The sequence below is a fragment of the Tauraco erythrolophus genome, chromosome 10 (assembly GCF_009769465.1).
Source record: "Tauraco erythrolophus isolate bTauEry1 chromosome 10, bTauEry1.pri, whole genome shotgun sequence".
Lineage (NCBI taxonomy): Eukaryota > Metazoa > Chordata > Aves > Musophagiformes > Musophagidae > Tauraco > Tauraco erythrolophus.
The window spans coordinates 19,595,358-19,611,325 of record NC_141474.1 but is presented as its reverse complement, the minus strand read 5'-3'; the positions used below and the strand labels follow the sequence as shown (position 1 = coordinate 19,611,325).

General features: G+C 42.5%; 1 protein-coding gene across 2 annotated transcripts in view; it reads right to left on the bottom strand.

Moving 5' to 3' along the window:
- Positions 1-4,073: 4,073 nt before the first annotated feature.
- SYDE2 (synapse defective Rho GTPase homolog 2) overlaps positions 4,074-15,968 on the bottom strand; it is a 29,505-nt gene continuing 17,610 nt past the window's right edge. For both annotated transcript variants that reach the window (XM_086617636.1, XM_086617637.1), the window contains exons 5-7: positions 10,108-10,289; positions 9,031-9,262; positions 4,074-4,576 (exon numbers count right to left, since the gene is read on the bottom strand). In XM_086617636.1, the coding sequence (XP_086473762.1) occupies positions 4,074-4,576; positions 9,031-9,262; positions 10,108-10,289 (917 nt within the window). The remainder of the gene's footprint in view (positions 4,577-9,030; positions 9,263-10,107; positions 10,290-15,968) is intronic.

The following is a 15,968-nucleotide window of genomic DNA, read 5'->3' as shown; positions in this document are numbered from 1 at the left end:
GTAGGATGACATTTTAAAATGAACGCACCATAGTGACACTTAAGTGTAACAGTAGTCCTCCCCTCACCCCAAATAACCATCTTTCAACTGTTGCTGGCTCTGTAATTCAAGATAAAGACTAATTTCAAAAGACGGTTTTACTATTAAGAAAACCCTATACCTTGGGATGGGGAGGAAGGTGAAGGGGTTAAGATCTGGCAGCAGAAATACCAGATGTGTGTCTGGCTTACCAGATTTATAGATTTATTCTGTAAAACCCCTGGATATCTACTTCTGTTCGGGATGTTTCCCTCTATTTTTAGAACACATTTGAATAGCTGCAGCTACATTTCTTGCCTAGTGCATTAATAAACACCCACATGTGTTACGCATTTGGGAAAGACCAATTTAAAGATCTGAAGTTTCTGAGGATGTAGGTCTCCAGTAGCTCTTAAGGCAGCCCAAGGTCATGCTGCCACCTCCTCTACTCCACATCCCACATGATCCCTACCCATCTCTTGCATGCTCCTGGTTTGGGAAGCTGAGAAGGGGAGAGAAACGATTCAGCATCAGCTGGATCAGCCACACAGCCCAAGCAGCATTTGGACAATTCTGTTTGTTTAAACAGCAATGGATTAAAACTCTATGGATGGGCCTAGTCCATTCCGGAACTCACCTGAAGTGTATTATATCCTTAACATTTGGCTGCAAAATCTTGCGCAGACCTACGGATGCATTTCTGCTTTTCCCTGGAGACTATAAGCTATGGTTCTTGGTTGCTACCGAGCGCAACACATGGTCATCACTGGCCTCAAAGTACCAGAAAAACCCGTACTTGGGTGTAACAATCTGTTTGTATCTGATTTGGTGTAAGTCTTGGAACTGTTTCCATAAGAGCACCTGCATCCATTTTCTTTACCTGGGAAGCACAGGTCACACCTGAAGGGAGTCCATATGCTCCACGGACATCAGCTCTCTGAACTCAGTCGCAGGCTCTGCCCTCTGCTTTTAACCTCTTCTAGCAGTGGCAAGAGCCTCTGAAGAACAGGAGCTGTTCTTGATGTCCAACCAAGTTACATCAAGCACACAACAAAAAGGTCAGTACAGTAAGAGAAGGTCTTGGCTGGACCCACAGAGTTCGACAGCAGCTCTACCCTGCAAAGCCCACACAGTCTGAGGCTACTCCTTTATGTAAGAAACCATTAATCACTACTTCAGTAGAAGCAGGTTGTTTTAAAGCTCACAATTTGGTGTTTCTAGATTAGGGCAATTCCCACACTAATCCTCTTCCTTAAGGATCAGTAACAATACTACAAAGGATGCAACTTGATCAGATTATATAAATAATTATGTGAAATATAATATTATCTATAAGAATATATACAAGGGACAACATATAACAAAAATACCACTTGGAAAACATCTCATTAAAAGATGATTTCTAAGATATAAAACATGTTCTACAAGTTTAACTAGATTAACAGCAAATGTTTCATTTTAATAACAGCAATACTTTACTATATTTTAATTAACTAATTAGATTAACATTCACACAGTTGATACCATGTAATTAATTTTCTCAGTTGTAAGGTTAAAATATTAGAGCAGAGCAGCACACTGCTGCACTGTACAGAATCTTCCTGTAGACAAAGCCTACAATCATTCAAAAGGTGCTCATTTACATTATCTACACTATTATAAACAACGAAAACTTAATATATCATTCGTCACATAACTTTAAATGCAAACATCTTTCAACTAGTGCCAATACATCTACACACTTAGTGCAGAAGCCAAGCTATGTTCAAAAGCATCAGCATGCTGCAATAAAAGAAGAAATACTGCCACAACACTGGTTTGACAACTTTCTTATGGCATTATTCCTTTTGGATTTCAGTTGAGCAGTGTTTGGGTTTTTTGTTTTTTTGTTTTTTCTTAATTATGTAACTGAAATGCTGGGTCAATCTAGAAAAGATAACAGAACAAAATGTCTTCTGAAAAGCTAAATGTCTTTATAGAATTAATTCACATGTGCAGCCAGTACAAATATATGGCACCAGCTTAGGCTGGTTTAAATAATCACTAACTAGGCTTAGTCAAGTTTTGTAATTAATTCAAATTTTATTTAGAATTTAAATTTATAGTTTAAAAAGTATGCACATTCTGTAGGTATAAAAGTTTAAAAAAATACATCAATTTATTGATAAATGCTTCAGGTTAAATTTACACTTTCATACATTATCATTATATTGCAATAATTGTTTTGTATCTTTTAACACTTATAAAAAAATAAATTAATGAGATTGAATAAACCATTTGAAACCATGCTAAGTAATTCCTTAGGAAAGAGGGGTGATGTTTCCCATATCAATTCTTTATGCCTTGCTACTGTAAATAAATAACTCTTCGATTAAGCAATATAAGGAAGTATGTGTTAGCAGAAAAGTACTTACCCGCAGGGTGAACGGAAAGCCATGGTGAAATGCCAACATTGTAACAAAAAGATGAAGCAAATTAAGTTCTACCCTGCCAGCTGACAGCTACTGGATGTTTGACCTCCCAAAACACATATCGCTCTTGCCCCCACCTGCCCAAATCCCCCCTTCCTCACTGGGGGTGACCTGTGAAGGACAAAGAATGACTCTGTATCTCCTTTTGGTTAGAGGGACCATCAAAACATCTGTATGCCATTTAGTAACTATTTTTAATTACACTGAGAATGTATTTCCTCAACATGAAATGTTTAATTGCTCACCATAAATGACTAAAGATAAAAGACGATCTGAGAAGACAGTGATAGCTGAATCTAATAAGGTCACAGTGAACACAATCCCACCTAAACTCCCCAGGAGTAACATCACTCAACCCATTCAACCTTATGTAACAACTCAAGTTTCCATTTTGGGAGATTAATTTAAAAAAAAAAACACAACAAAACACATAAAAAAAAGACTCAGAGAAAAAAGTAACTGCCTTTCTGCAGATTTTGAGGATCTCCAGAGCCACAGCCCTTCAGAAAGGGCTCAAACACATGTAACTACCAAAGGTACCATAACAAAAATACATGAAACTGTGGAGACTAAAAAAAAAAAAAAAGTATTGAAACATCAAAAACAAAGTAACAGCTTACAACAAACCAGAATTATTTTTTGAGAAGTAAATATCTTCCAGACCTCCTTTATATATGAAAAAAACATGGAGAAAAAAAAAACACATGGGAAGAAAAAAAAAAATAGAGAAAAGGTGGTGGTTGTGAGAGAGTTAACAGTCAACACCCGTGAACCGATGCCCCTGCAACACACAAGGTCATTTATATTAATCATTCACCCTGCCTTCCCTCTGGCCGTGTTTCTGTGCATAAATCAAACACCATGTTACTCAAGGGCTAACTTCATCCTAGCATCACTGAACACATCTTCCTAGAAACAGGGACGTTTCGTAATTCTGAGAGACCTCTCCCTTCCAAAGGTGGCTACAGACATGCACATTTATATATAGATATATACAAACAAGGTTAGAAAAATACTTAATTTTTGCTTGTTTAAATAATTATTGAAAAGTGTTAATACAGGAATACATTAATATTTGTACAATTAAAACTTTGTATATAAATATTCTATATATATAAAGCATTTTTCATAGCAGCCATTGCATATATAGTAAAACAAGTCTATCCAAAGTCCATGCTGCAAAACTCAGGCCAAGCAGCATTCATCCTCTTCCAAGAGGAACATCTGTACCGGAGTTAGAGTTTCAGGAACGAGGAGTTCTGCTGCCGCCGACAGCAGAGACGTTGCTTTATCTTCTGCCAAGTATTGCCCAGACCACCTAAGTGCATAGTATTTTTAGGGAGAAATGCCGCTATGTGGAATCACCTCATGGTCTCTAAGGTTGTCTTCAACACCAGAATCAGGCCAACACCTTCGTCTAACAAAAAGGCAGAAATGTAATGGAATAGCTTAAAATTTGTTAATGCAAGGTGGGCCATGGCCTTACCACAAGGCGTTCAAGGGCACCATGACTCCTCACGCGGCTGCGGGAAGCCCCGTGAGGGACACGGAGGCACTAGGAGGTGGCATCATGCAGGACAGGATTTAGTAACTCATGTTTAGCTTGTTTTTGTTAAGTTCCCTTTCCAGGTTTCCTATCAGAGTATCAATACTTTCCTGCAGGTCTTTGAGGTTTGCTCTGTGATCCACCGCAGAGTCTATCGCTTGCATTGTCAAATAGCTCTGAAATGTGTGCTCTCTGGGGATGGGCTGCGGGCGTCTCGCCGGGGCATCCGACTCCTCGGCTTTGCTGCTGTCATCTCCACTCTCTGTGTCTTCCGAAGGGACGTCATCGTAGTCTGCTTCACTCAGGCAGTCTTTTGGGTTTAAGAAGTAGTTCTCCCCACAACTACTCCAGTCTCCAGCATAGCGGTTGCTCGACGGGCTGTCTAGACCTGCTGGCCTTGATCTGAGTACCCCAGACATCTCGGTACCGCTCAGGTTCAGCATCTGAGGTCTCTGCCTCCTGGGTCGCAGGTAATTCAGTGAGGATGGGTGCTCGGGAAACACCTTCAGATGCGCTGGTTCTTTGGCAGGCGAGTGATGTACTAGAAGAGAGGAGAAGTTAAATCAGAGCGAGGGCTGAATCCGTACTGCAACAAGAAAAGTCCATGGCAGATGCCCACTCTCCTCCCTCGACGTCACACGCTAACAGCATGCATGAATACATGCAAGCTTACAGCCAACACATTCCACTGCTGTTTTCTGCTGCTGTTTGACATCAAATAATTAGAAAAACTACTGTAAAAGCTCAGTTTTGAGGATTCATGCCAGATTCAAACTGCAATGGAGAGAGGACTACTAAAAGTAGAAAGTCCCAGAGCACCAATTAAATTCACTGTGTGAGTTAATCACCATCCGGCTCTGGGTCAAAGAAAAGCAAACAGCTCAGCTCACACGCTTCGTCCAGGCTAAAAGAGTAACAGAAAGCAGGCACAGCAAAAGAGGTTAAAACACAACAAAAAATACCACCACGAAGAAACACCTGGAGAAGCTCAAGGCACACCAAGAGCTGAACTCTTTTAAACTCAGTCTTCTGCACTATTAAAAGAAGCTCATTTGCACTATGCATTATTTTTCTAAGCAGCCACAACCCCATGTCAGAAGTACACTCAAACAGGTTTGATGGTCATGTTACCTGAGCCCACGATTATACAGCATAAGTTACTAACAGTCTCCTCCACTGTTACCGGCTTCCTACAGTAAACAGCACAAATATTTTTACTGACCTGACCTGTACCTATTAAGCATCTGAGTTGCAAAGCTTCTTTTTGTTTTAAACAGACCATTACCTCTTGTAATTGGAAGCAGAGACTTTCTATTCCCACCATTGAAAACGTGGTTTGCACAAACCCATGCAGCTCCCAGTCTCACCCACTCCTCGTTAAGACTCCTCACGCGCAAGCACAGAGGCTCGGTCCTGAGATGTGCCCAATGCTTCTCTTCCTGGGTCCGAGTTACAGGTCTCCCCAGGGAATTTCAGTCTTAAGTCTTGCACAGTAACATGCAATAACTATCACTGCTTTCTACCCCTCCCATCTTACTGTAACAAAAGCCCTTCTGTTTAGACTATGCTCCATTAAGATGAAGGGCTGCAGGTTAACAATCACTTGCCAGTGTTATACAGTCTAACTGAACAAGGATCATTTGTTTCCAGGTGGAAAAATACAGAAATTGAAGTATTGCACAACATGTTGATTATCAAGCTGTTTCAATCTACAGGAGATTAAATGTAAGGGTCCAGACCACAATCCTTCCATTGGGTCCAACTGTTCTGTTTACACTGTATGGTGTTCACTGCTCACGTGTCTGCATTCCCTTTTTACTCCTTTTGGCACAGTATCCTGCACAGCTCTTGCAAGCTGCGGGACAGGTTTCTCTTCAAGGTGAAGGAAAACTCTACTACTTACCCTATTCCTGCCCCCTTTACAGCAACACACACCCCCACGGGCAGAGCTACACCTACCTGCTTTTGTTTCCCACAGCAGTCATGCCACAAGCTATCCCCAGGGTATCACAAATAGCTCTTGCACAGTATTTACTGCCCAAACAGCTCTTGGTCTCCCTCTTCCTCCACTCACATTTCCCATCTCCCTGTGCTGGCTCACTGACCTGTCTGAAAGCTGCTTTTCATTCTCGATGGTCAGCAGCTTTGTGGCTGTCCAGCTGCAGCTGACAAGGGAGCAGCCTCTTGAAGCTGCACCATATGGCAAACTAACTCTCCTCTTGCTCTTACTTTCAGGCAGAGAAAGTTTTTGTGCAGCCGCAAGTGAGCAGAGCCAACAGCCGGCAGCCTCCCAGCAGGGCTGACCCGGAGCGTGGTCAGCATGTCACAGCCACAGGGTCAGCTGTCACTGCAGGTGACTCCAGGACACGGCCACTATCAGGTCAGCAGAGCATGTAAAAAACATAAAAGCACTGCCATTGACATTGTCCACAAGCAGCGCCTCAAGCTGCCCAGCATCCTTTCAGCACCTGCGCCTGAGCTGCTAGAAAGCAACTCAGCTGCTTCGCTGACGATCAGAGTGGAGCAGGTAGCGATGTCTAATGCAAGCAAACTGTTATAAACCAGACTTACGAGGCAGTGGGCGAAATTAGACAACACCACCGAGACTAAACTTGTTGGGTTTTTTCCCTCCAGTACTTTAGTCACGTGCATTGACTTTTTTCCCCAACTCGTCTTTCCCATTGCTCAGAGACACAGGCGGGTGCTCGCTGACCGCCGCAGCCCGCGCAGCAGCAATGCGTCCCAACTGATAGCGGCTCTCGCCAACAAGGTTTGTGTCAGTAGGCAGGAGCTTAGTGCTACTCTCCGAGTGGAAACCGTTGTAAGAAGAATGAAGAAGTAGCCCACGATGTCCGAAATCACTGTCTCACCCAGAATATTCTTTATAGTGATCTGATAAACCACAAGACACATTCGAGCACTTAGAAGACCCCAATGGGCTATTCACAAACCTGGCAGTTACGTTGTACTCGTGTAAGGGTGCTTACAGTTAACTCTCTTCCTTCGCATTTGCTTCACTTGTCCTGATACTTCTTTCTCTCATAATTAAAACGAAACCAAAACAAAAATAAAAAAGACCCAAAAAACCCCAGCTAACAAATTTAAAATAAATCTCTAAGTAATACTTGTTTTTATCAAGTAGAGCAGAGGCTGTTTAAGATGACCTGCGTAATAACAATACAGTGCAGATTCCTGTATTTTTTTGTAATCACAAAAACCCCTTTATTTAACAGCAAGCTCCTACATCTTACATATTTTGATTATGAATAGAATGCTTCAAGAAGCACCTATCTAGGAATGGTAATTTCTCTTTATAACGTCTGCAATAGGGTGAGATGACGGGGTAAAAAAAACCCCAAAGAAACAAACCCCAAGCTTTTTCCCCACACACTCTTCCAATGAGTTGGGGAATATTTTGTGTCCTGAACACAGAACAGCAGAGTCCACCTGGCTGGTTCCAATGCAGCCAACAGCATGTGTACTTCAGTATTGCCAAGTCAGGCCTTTTGTGACCCTCTACATTTCCCACGTGACCTCAAGTCTCCCATAAAAAGCGGATCTCCTCCTCTTCAAGTAAAAATGAAATAAATTTAAAAACAAAACCCAGACATATTATTCATTTAGATTATCTGTAATTCCAGTTCATGTTCCAATCAGTGCTGAAATCCAGCAGTTTCCCAAGAGCGATTATTGTGTTCCAAAAGGGAAAAATTAGGAAGCTGTTTAGAAGAGCTGAATCTTCTCTTAGCCTTTAGAGTTAAAGGGTTTACACTGCTCAAATTTGAGAAGTGGATATTAAATTATACAGGCTACCAAACAGCTCAGTTAGTTCTCCACACCGCTAGCCAGACCACTGTGAAAAAGGAAGATACTACAGCACGGCACAACGGACCCATCTCCTGCATGGCTGGGCAGCCTTCAACAACTGCTGGGCCAAAGACTATCTAAAAACAAAACCAAACTCATCAGATCCAATGTTAAGTTTTTTCACAGTATTATCCTCAAACTCTCTCTGTTTAGCTGAAAAGCTGCAAAACCTTCATCTGCTCCTGACTTGAGCGGTGCTTGCACGAGAGAAGGCTGCGGCTCAGCAGCAGCAGCAACGCACAGGAATTCACCACAGGTGAAACCCAGGGCTTCAGATGTCATCTTGACTGCTTACACCAGCTTATGCGTCTCTCAATACCAGGGGAAACGTGCACTTATGTCGCATTTGAAAGGCAGATCTTAGGAGAAATAGTTACCTCCACTTCTACTGTGGTAGTTTATTAGGAAGATAATAATTTTACCTCCCCTCCTATTAAGAATTGACTCCAAATTGTGCGAAAGCATATGACCTCTTAAGTTTCAAAGTGGAAGCTAAGAGGTACTTACGGTGTTTTGGTTTGGGTTTTGTTGTTTGTTTGGTTTGGGGTTTTTTTGTTGTGTTTTGTTTTAAAAACATTTCTCCTTATGTAAAGTCTGCAAAAACAACTAGAAGTTGCACATCTCTTATTGTAAAGATGTTCTCAACTCTGCTAAATTACAAAGGCAGAAATAAAGTAACCATTAACCAAACTAATGAATTCTATACACAGATAATCCTGAATAGTCAAAGCAGGAAAGCAGAAGGAAAAAAAAAAAAACCCAACCACCTCAAAACCCCCTAATTCAGACGCAGAAACCTTACTGTCACTGGGTTTGTTTTTTCTAGCGTCTTTACTCACATAAAGCACTTTTCTCCATTTCTTATATTATACTCAAACTCTGCCATCTCGTAAGAAAGCAATTAGAATAACAAACTTCCCATTAAACAAAGTGATGAATACAAAGAGTAGGTTATAAAACTCACATGAATTCTTTAATTAGGTGATTAATAGATGACCTCATAGTACCTTGTATTTTAAGCATTCCAATGCTGCTCAGCCATCCTGTGAATTATTCTACACTGTCACACAGTAAAAACATACAGTAATGGTCTGACATTTTCCCTCGATCAGATTCATGGAACAGTACCTGGCCACAGCTGGAGTAAATAGTGAAGAACCTCTATGTGTTTTTTGAAGTCCAAGGCACTAGCAAGCTCTTCCGAGTCTGTGAAGACTCTGTTGTTATGGTTGGTGGTCTCCTGCTTCTGGCTCAGTAACACAGGCCCAAAACACACAGCTAAATTCTGGCATGTCATCTTATTTACTTCGTGGTAAGAAGCCACCAGTTTCAGGTGATCCAACAGCATCTTCAGGGTAGCCTAAAAGAAGCAAATACTGTTCAGGAAACAAAACACTAGATGAAGGTGGTGTTGACATCCTAACATTGCTGCTGTAGAGGGAGAAGATGAAGGCTGATAGCTATGTTTTTTCTACCAACACCCATCAATGGAACATTCAAGTGCTGAAGTAGAAAAGCTGTATCAGACTATCACAGAGCAGACTAGTTAAGAGAGATTGTCTGGCAAAATTCAGCTTGTTTCTTACCTGATTTCGGTTTTACAGGGATGAGTTTTCTCATAGTGGAAAGGTGACATCAGGGAGGGGAGAGGAGCCACAGAAGCAATACAGATGATCCAGATATATTAGAAAACAAAGAAACTCTCAATACAATCTCTGCATCCAAACAAGCTTCCAGGTAACTTCTGGGTACTGTGCAGGCCACTGGCTCACTCTCTCCCTCCAAGAAAAGGGCTAACCATGGTTTTCTACAGAGGCAAATTTGGCAAGTAACAGCACTATTACACTGCACCATGTGGGAAGAAAAGGCGTTATTGCACATACTTCGGAAAGAAGAATGCGTTTGTCCATGTAATTACAACATACAGATCAGAGAGCTCCACAAAAACGTAGAAGTAGTGATCGCAGCTATTAATTTAGCTTTATAGAGACAACATAAAATGCAAACTAGAATCAATCCAGCAATGCAGACCCTTCAATTAATCACAGCATGCAAGTATTTTCAGAGACGCGGAGCACCAAAAATCCACATGGATCATTAAGTCAGGAAATAGGTGTACCCATTTTGACACATTATATCCAGGGTGAAAACGTTCCTTTATTTTCTGAAGCACACAGTTTACTTGAACCTGCTAGCACTGCTCACCTTCTCAACATCTGGCAGGCACTCCAGAAGGGCTGCTGTGTGCTCAGAGTCACTCGGGTCGTTCTCACAACCGCTTGCCGTCATTTTCAAAGGATTTTTCAGCATGGCATCCAACACTGCTTCGTAGAGCTGCTTGGTTATCAGGGGAGAGGGTAGCTCTCGCAGATAGTCCTTTAGGACGCCTTCACAAGAGACATGAGAACAGCTGCCATTAACAAGCTGCAGATTCCAGTGATTTTTGGGGCATTGAGGCACATCAGCTTCACCTGTCCCACGAGAAAACTCTCTGTGTCAGTGACAAACCTCGCACGCGGGAGCAAGGATGACAGCAGAAGGGCACAGTGAACCACGGGTACGTAAGGGACCTCCATAGGGTCAGCTACGAGGCCAGAGGTATCTATGAAGTCCCCACGGAGCCGATGGGCACTTCCACCCATGTGCCCACCGTCCCAGCAGCTTCCCCAAGCCCACACACGGCAACGCATCGCGCACTAAGGAGTGAAAGCAGGGGAGGAAGGTGTGCTGCATCCAGAAAAGAGGGGCGCGTGCAGGGGCTGCTGCGTGAGTGGGAACAGGTGCCCCAGGCGTAGGGGGAGCATCTCTCCAGGTCCCCCTCCTCATCGGGGCAAGGGTGAAGCAAGGAAAGGGCTCCTAGCAGTCCACCTCCTGCCCAAGGAAAGGAGCTCCCCCAAACACCAAAGTCTTCAGCCGGATAACACCTCGTCCTTTGTATACAACTGGCAACTGATTTTTCTGTTCAGTTTATTTTCAGCTATAAAACAATAAGCAAAAATCCCAGTGCCAGTGGCACGTTTGGTGAAGCACCCAGCATTTTCTCACCCACCAAAGCACAAACCAAACAGATGTCCTCAAGAGGGAAACACCAACTCCCCCCTGCCCCTGGGTGCCCTGTATCCCCCATCACACTGCTCGCTGCTGCTGGGACAAATATAATTCACAGCCACAGCAGACACTGGCTAAAACGGCCAGGCACTGAGCCCTCCTGCTGCAGAGACATTCTGCACCGTTTCAGAAGCTGGGGAAGTGCTGGAGAAGAGGTTGTTTCTAGAAGATGCAACAACCAGGCAAGTGCTTCATTAAACATCTATTCCTTCCACAGATGCAAACAAACAAGAAGGAACTGAGCATTTGCATTCTTGTAAGCTAGCTTTAACGGCTGGCCAATACTTCAGTTTGAACGGGATTTCAGTGATTGCAAGAACAGTTATTAAAACCCCAAAACATTACGACTTCTAACAGCATACCCCGGAAAGGACACAAGCAGGATGCTATGCAGGAGCAACATAATCAGTACAACTGATGCAGAAAACTGAACAAGGCAAGCCTGCCTCCCAGCAGCTTTTACTTCCCTTAGAAAAAATGCATTCTGTTCCACAAATATCTACTCATTTTAGCTAGATCACAGTTGAATTTAAATACTTTATTAAGAAGAAAGGGCGGATTAAAAAAAACTTTTTTAAAGCAGGTACTGTAATTAACAAACCAGCCTGTCCTCTGAAAAGGCAAAGTTGGAAAGGTAGAATTTTTTTTTTATTATGCACTCCTCATCGCCTTGTAAAATCTCAAATCACAGCAAATACCATCACTCTGTGCTATTTAACAAAGCAACAGTTTTTATACACTCAGTCTCTACAACCTAACTGTAAACTGAACTGTATCGCAGCGGGCTTTGCTATGAGGTCATTTCTAAAAAAATACAGGGAATGAAATTAACATTTTCCCCGTCATAGCCATGTTCACATGCAGAAGTCAAGTAAAAGTTGGCTTCTACCTGTATATACATTTTCATTTTTTAAAAATAAACACACTGCACCTAGCAGTAACGCGGCTATTCGAGCGATGTTGTATGAGCAGTGCTATCAGAAGTGGCATCACCCTGGGGCTGCCAGACCTTCTCTGTGTGCAGCCCAAGGCGTGGGGCAGCCAGGCAAAACTTCTGTCTCCGCAGAACACCACACAGCACCTAACAGCCTGCCCTGTCCTTAAAATGGGAACTTCCCACCAGGAATACAAAAAAAAAAAAGGAAATGTGAACTATCCACATATTTTCCTGAAAACATATTCCCTCTGGTGGTTTGGGTTTTTTTGTTCATTGGTTTTAAAAAGAATATGCTATTTTTGTTACTGCGCCGCTTAAGTGGCTAGTTTTTGTCTAAGAACTTACTCATATTCCTCCTTCCCCTCCAATTTTTTTTCCCGCCCTCATGTTAGAGGACCACGTTCCATGCGTGGATTAGCTGATTAAAACATCTATGAGACAAACACAGCTGAGACTGGTGCTGTACAACATGGTTTGGGATATTTTCCTTTTTTCCATAAGCAAAACACCAGCAAGAGATACTGACTTTTATCAGGACTTCTGTTTCAGCTGTGCTTTTTTTTTGGAGGAGGAGGCTGGAATCAGAGTCAGCTTACAGATATGTCATAATCAAATCAGCTTATGCTGTTGAAACACTCACAATCATCTATTAATAATCATTTAGTAAGAATTCCTGTAACGGCATTCACAGTCATAGGGCCACCACCTGCCAAAGCACTTTCTCCTGTTTGGCCCTGAATAACAGGATAGTTTGGGAGCCATGGACACCCCTTGACCTTTCCAAATCCTTTTGCTATTCACTCAGCTAAATTAGCCCTGTAAGAGCCCGCTGTTATTTTTTTCCATGAATCTACACTTCCCGTTGCTGCCAGCGCACTAGCGCATTCCCCTTGACACAACCACACACAACAAATATAGACAGCGAGCAGAAACTGCCATCCACTTCATTAATTCCTCATTTTTCTGAGCCACTGAACTGTTAACAGCATTGCACGCCTTATGCAGAGATATGAATCCACGCGGATGCAAACAGACATGAGAGGCAAGAACACGACTACTGGTCAGTCCCGAAAACTGGCTGCACACTTCGGTCTGAGCCACGGGCACGCTGAGTTGTGTGCAAGCCTGTGCGACCCCAGGAGCATTTCTCAGTCAAGATTTAATCACTAAATGTTTGTTCTTTAGTCTTTGGAGAGCTGTCAAAAAAAGTATCTTTTTAATCTTTTAGAAAAGCAGCGCTACTCAAATTTCAAAAAGGACAGAAGGCGGCACTTCTCTTCAAATCAGCCAAGATTTATGCTGAGGATTCGTATTTTATGGAACACATTTTGGCTCATAAAAGCATGAATCACGTGCATCAGCCTCAGCATTGCAAATACAGTGGTAAAACATCAGGGGAAACATTCCCTCCCAGTCCATCTCCCCAGGCACATGCGAGAGAGGATTTGGGGGATCTTTCATTCCTAGCACTAAGTGCGGTGGGTACCTCAGGTCTGTCAGCAAAAAATGCAGGTTCTCCTTCCAGTCCAGACCACACTGTTTCTAACCATTAGAGAGTGGGCTGCATTTTGGTCAGCGGCAGTTATGGGTGCAAACCCCCCTTCCCTCCCTGCTCCTCCCAACTCATGCAGGACCCTGCGTGCAGTCCTCTCAACACAACACTAACACAGGCACCACAAGCAATCATACAGCACAGCTGCAGGGTAACTAGGGGAAAGAATTCAGTATTTTTTTAATGTCATTTCTTAAAACTATTTTTTCCTTCTAAGGAAAGCAGCATGTACATAAACTCATGCAATATAACATATACAACAGCGTAGCCAGTAGTCTTTCCCTAAGACAGACACCAAGGCTGTAGTCTTTTCCCACTTGATAACACTAATTCTGGATGCAAATTTATCCTTCAGTAGTACAAACCAAAAAAGGACCAGGAGTCCAGCAGGACCTGCACAGTCACCAAAAGTTCATCATCATAGGTGAAACTTGCAGCAACATATACTGGAAAATTGAAGTATGCTTTTCTGTTTAACCACTGCACCACAAACTCACGATGGAAAGATCAGTCAGACCGTGCTGCTGCCCTTCCAGGGCTTTGCATCAGTACTGAGCTCTCCTGCAGTTCAGACTTCAGTTTCAGCCAGTTCTAGTTGGTTCTGAGTACACAATGTACTCAGGAAAATCAAAATGCTTATGAAATGTCATAGGTTCTTTTGCATATGGATGAGAATCGAGCTCCTATAATCTTTCCCATGATATTCCTGAATAGTTTCTGCAAATACTGTTTTATTGTAATGATTTACTTGTAGCATGAGAGTGCAGTGCCATTTTAGGATTCCAACATTTTTAAAAAATACAAGGTTTTCCACTAACCAAAAGTTTACATTAACCAAACAGTTTGATATTGACTTATAAGTGGACAAATGGCAGACTTTCTCCTGCTTGGCAGAAAGCAACAGAGGGGGTTTTTCTTGCCCTTCTGAGTTGATTTACAAAAACAGGAAGAAAACGGGACTTTTTAATAATTTAATGGAACAATCCGATCTTAGAAATTATCACACTTTTTCTCATCATTTTATTCGTAAATAGAACAGAATTACCCAGTTTAAAATACCTTTTATGTTTTTTATTTCACTGTACACCTCCTCTTTACAAAGGGTGTATCCTGTCAGAGCGAAACATACACAAGTTTCTGCTGCTGGGAATCACAGAAAGGCATAGGCTGGAAGGGATCTTAGAGATCATCTAACCCAACCTCCCTGTGACAGGCAGGGACGCCTCTCAACTAGATCAGGCTACTCAAGGCTCTGTCCAACCTGGCCTTGAACACCTCCAGGGAAGGGGCATCCACAACCTCTCTGGGCAATTTATTGCAAAGTCTTACCACCCTTGTACTGAAGAATTTCTTCTTAAAATCTAGTCTAAATCTGTTCTCCTTCAGCTTAAACCCATATCCCCTTGTCCTATCAGTGGACACTCTTGTAAAAACTGGTACTTGTGAGCAACGCTCAACCCAGACATGAAACCAGCCATAGCAAGCAAGGGGAACCGACTAGCTGGGCATTCTGAATCAAAAGGTTTATTTAACCCAGTCAATGTGACCAAATAGTATCTTCTGATATCACTTTGTGTAACTATGAAGTGTAACAAACAAAATTCATTCCAAACACACTGAAATGAAATAAACCACCAAACAGGGTAGAACTGTCCCATACAGCTGAATGTTGGATATTACACAGAGGGCTTTGGCACCGAAAATTTATACCCTGACTATTGCTGTTGCATTTTCCATCCCTGGATACATAGGAAATGAATGCTCCTGCCTAATTCCCTGAAGCAATTGTTTTACTCAGTGATGCCTGAAATTACATCAACTTTGGTTTATATAACAAGTATCAATAGTTACAAAACTGCTCCACTTTCAACCAAACAAAAAAACCTCTGAACAAGTTGCTTCAGTTGTGCAGTAAAACTCCTGTGCAAACACTCACATAAAGAGATGATGCAGAAGCAGACAGGCTTCCCAAGACGCCCTGTCCCTCTACTCCCAGTCCCTCCCACCTCTGCCAGAAGCTGCTGCGTGACAGCAAGTAAAAGGACACTCCAGCGAGCAGGAGAAAGCTGCTATTTAGTGATGTTTAAAAAGAAGCAGATGAACTGGTGAAGCAGTTCCCAAAAGCGGCTCCTTCCACACCTTGTTCCCTCCAGATCCCTGCTGCTTCATGTTTACATATCCCCAAGGTTACCCCACTTGTTCCTGCCTAACCTTTAGCAATACAAAGCAGCAGTTAACAGTTTGTTAAATCATAGAATGGTTCAGGTTGGAAGGGACCTCAAAGATCATCTAGTTCCAACCCCCCTGCCATGGGCAGGGACACCTTCCACTATACCAGGTCGCTCAAAGCCTCACCCAACCTGTCCCTGAAAAAATGGCAACAGGAAACTAGTTCGGAGCACAATTGCACCTTTGAAAGGCACGTTATGAACCCGGCAATGTTCTATATTAAAAGAAAAGCAAATAAAC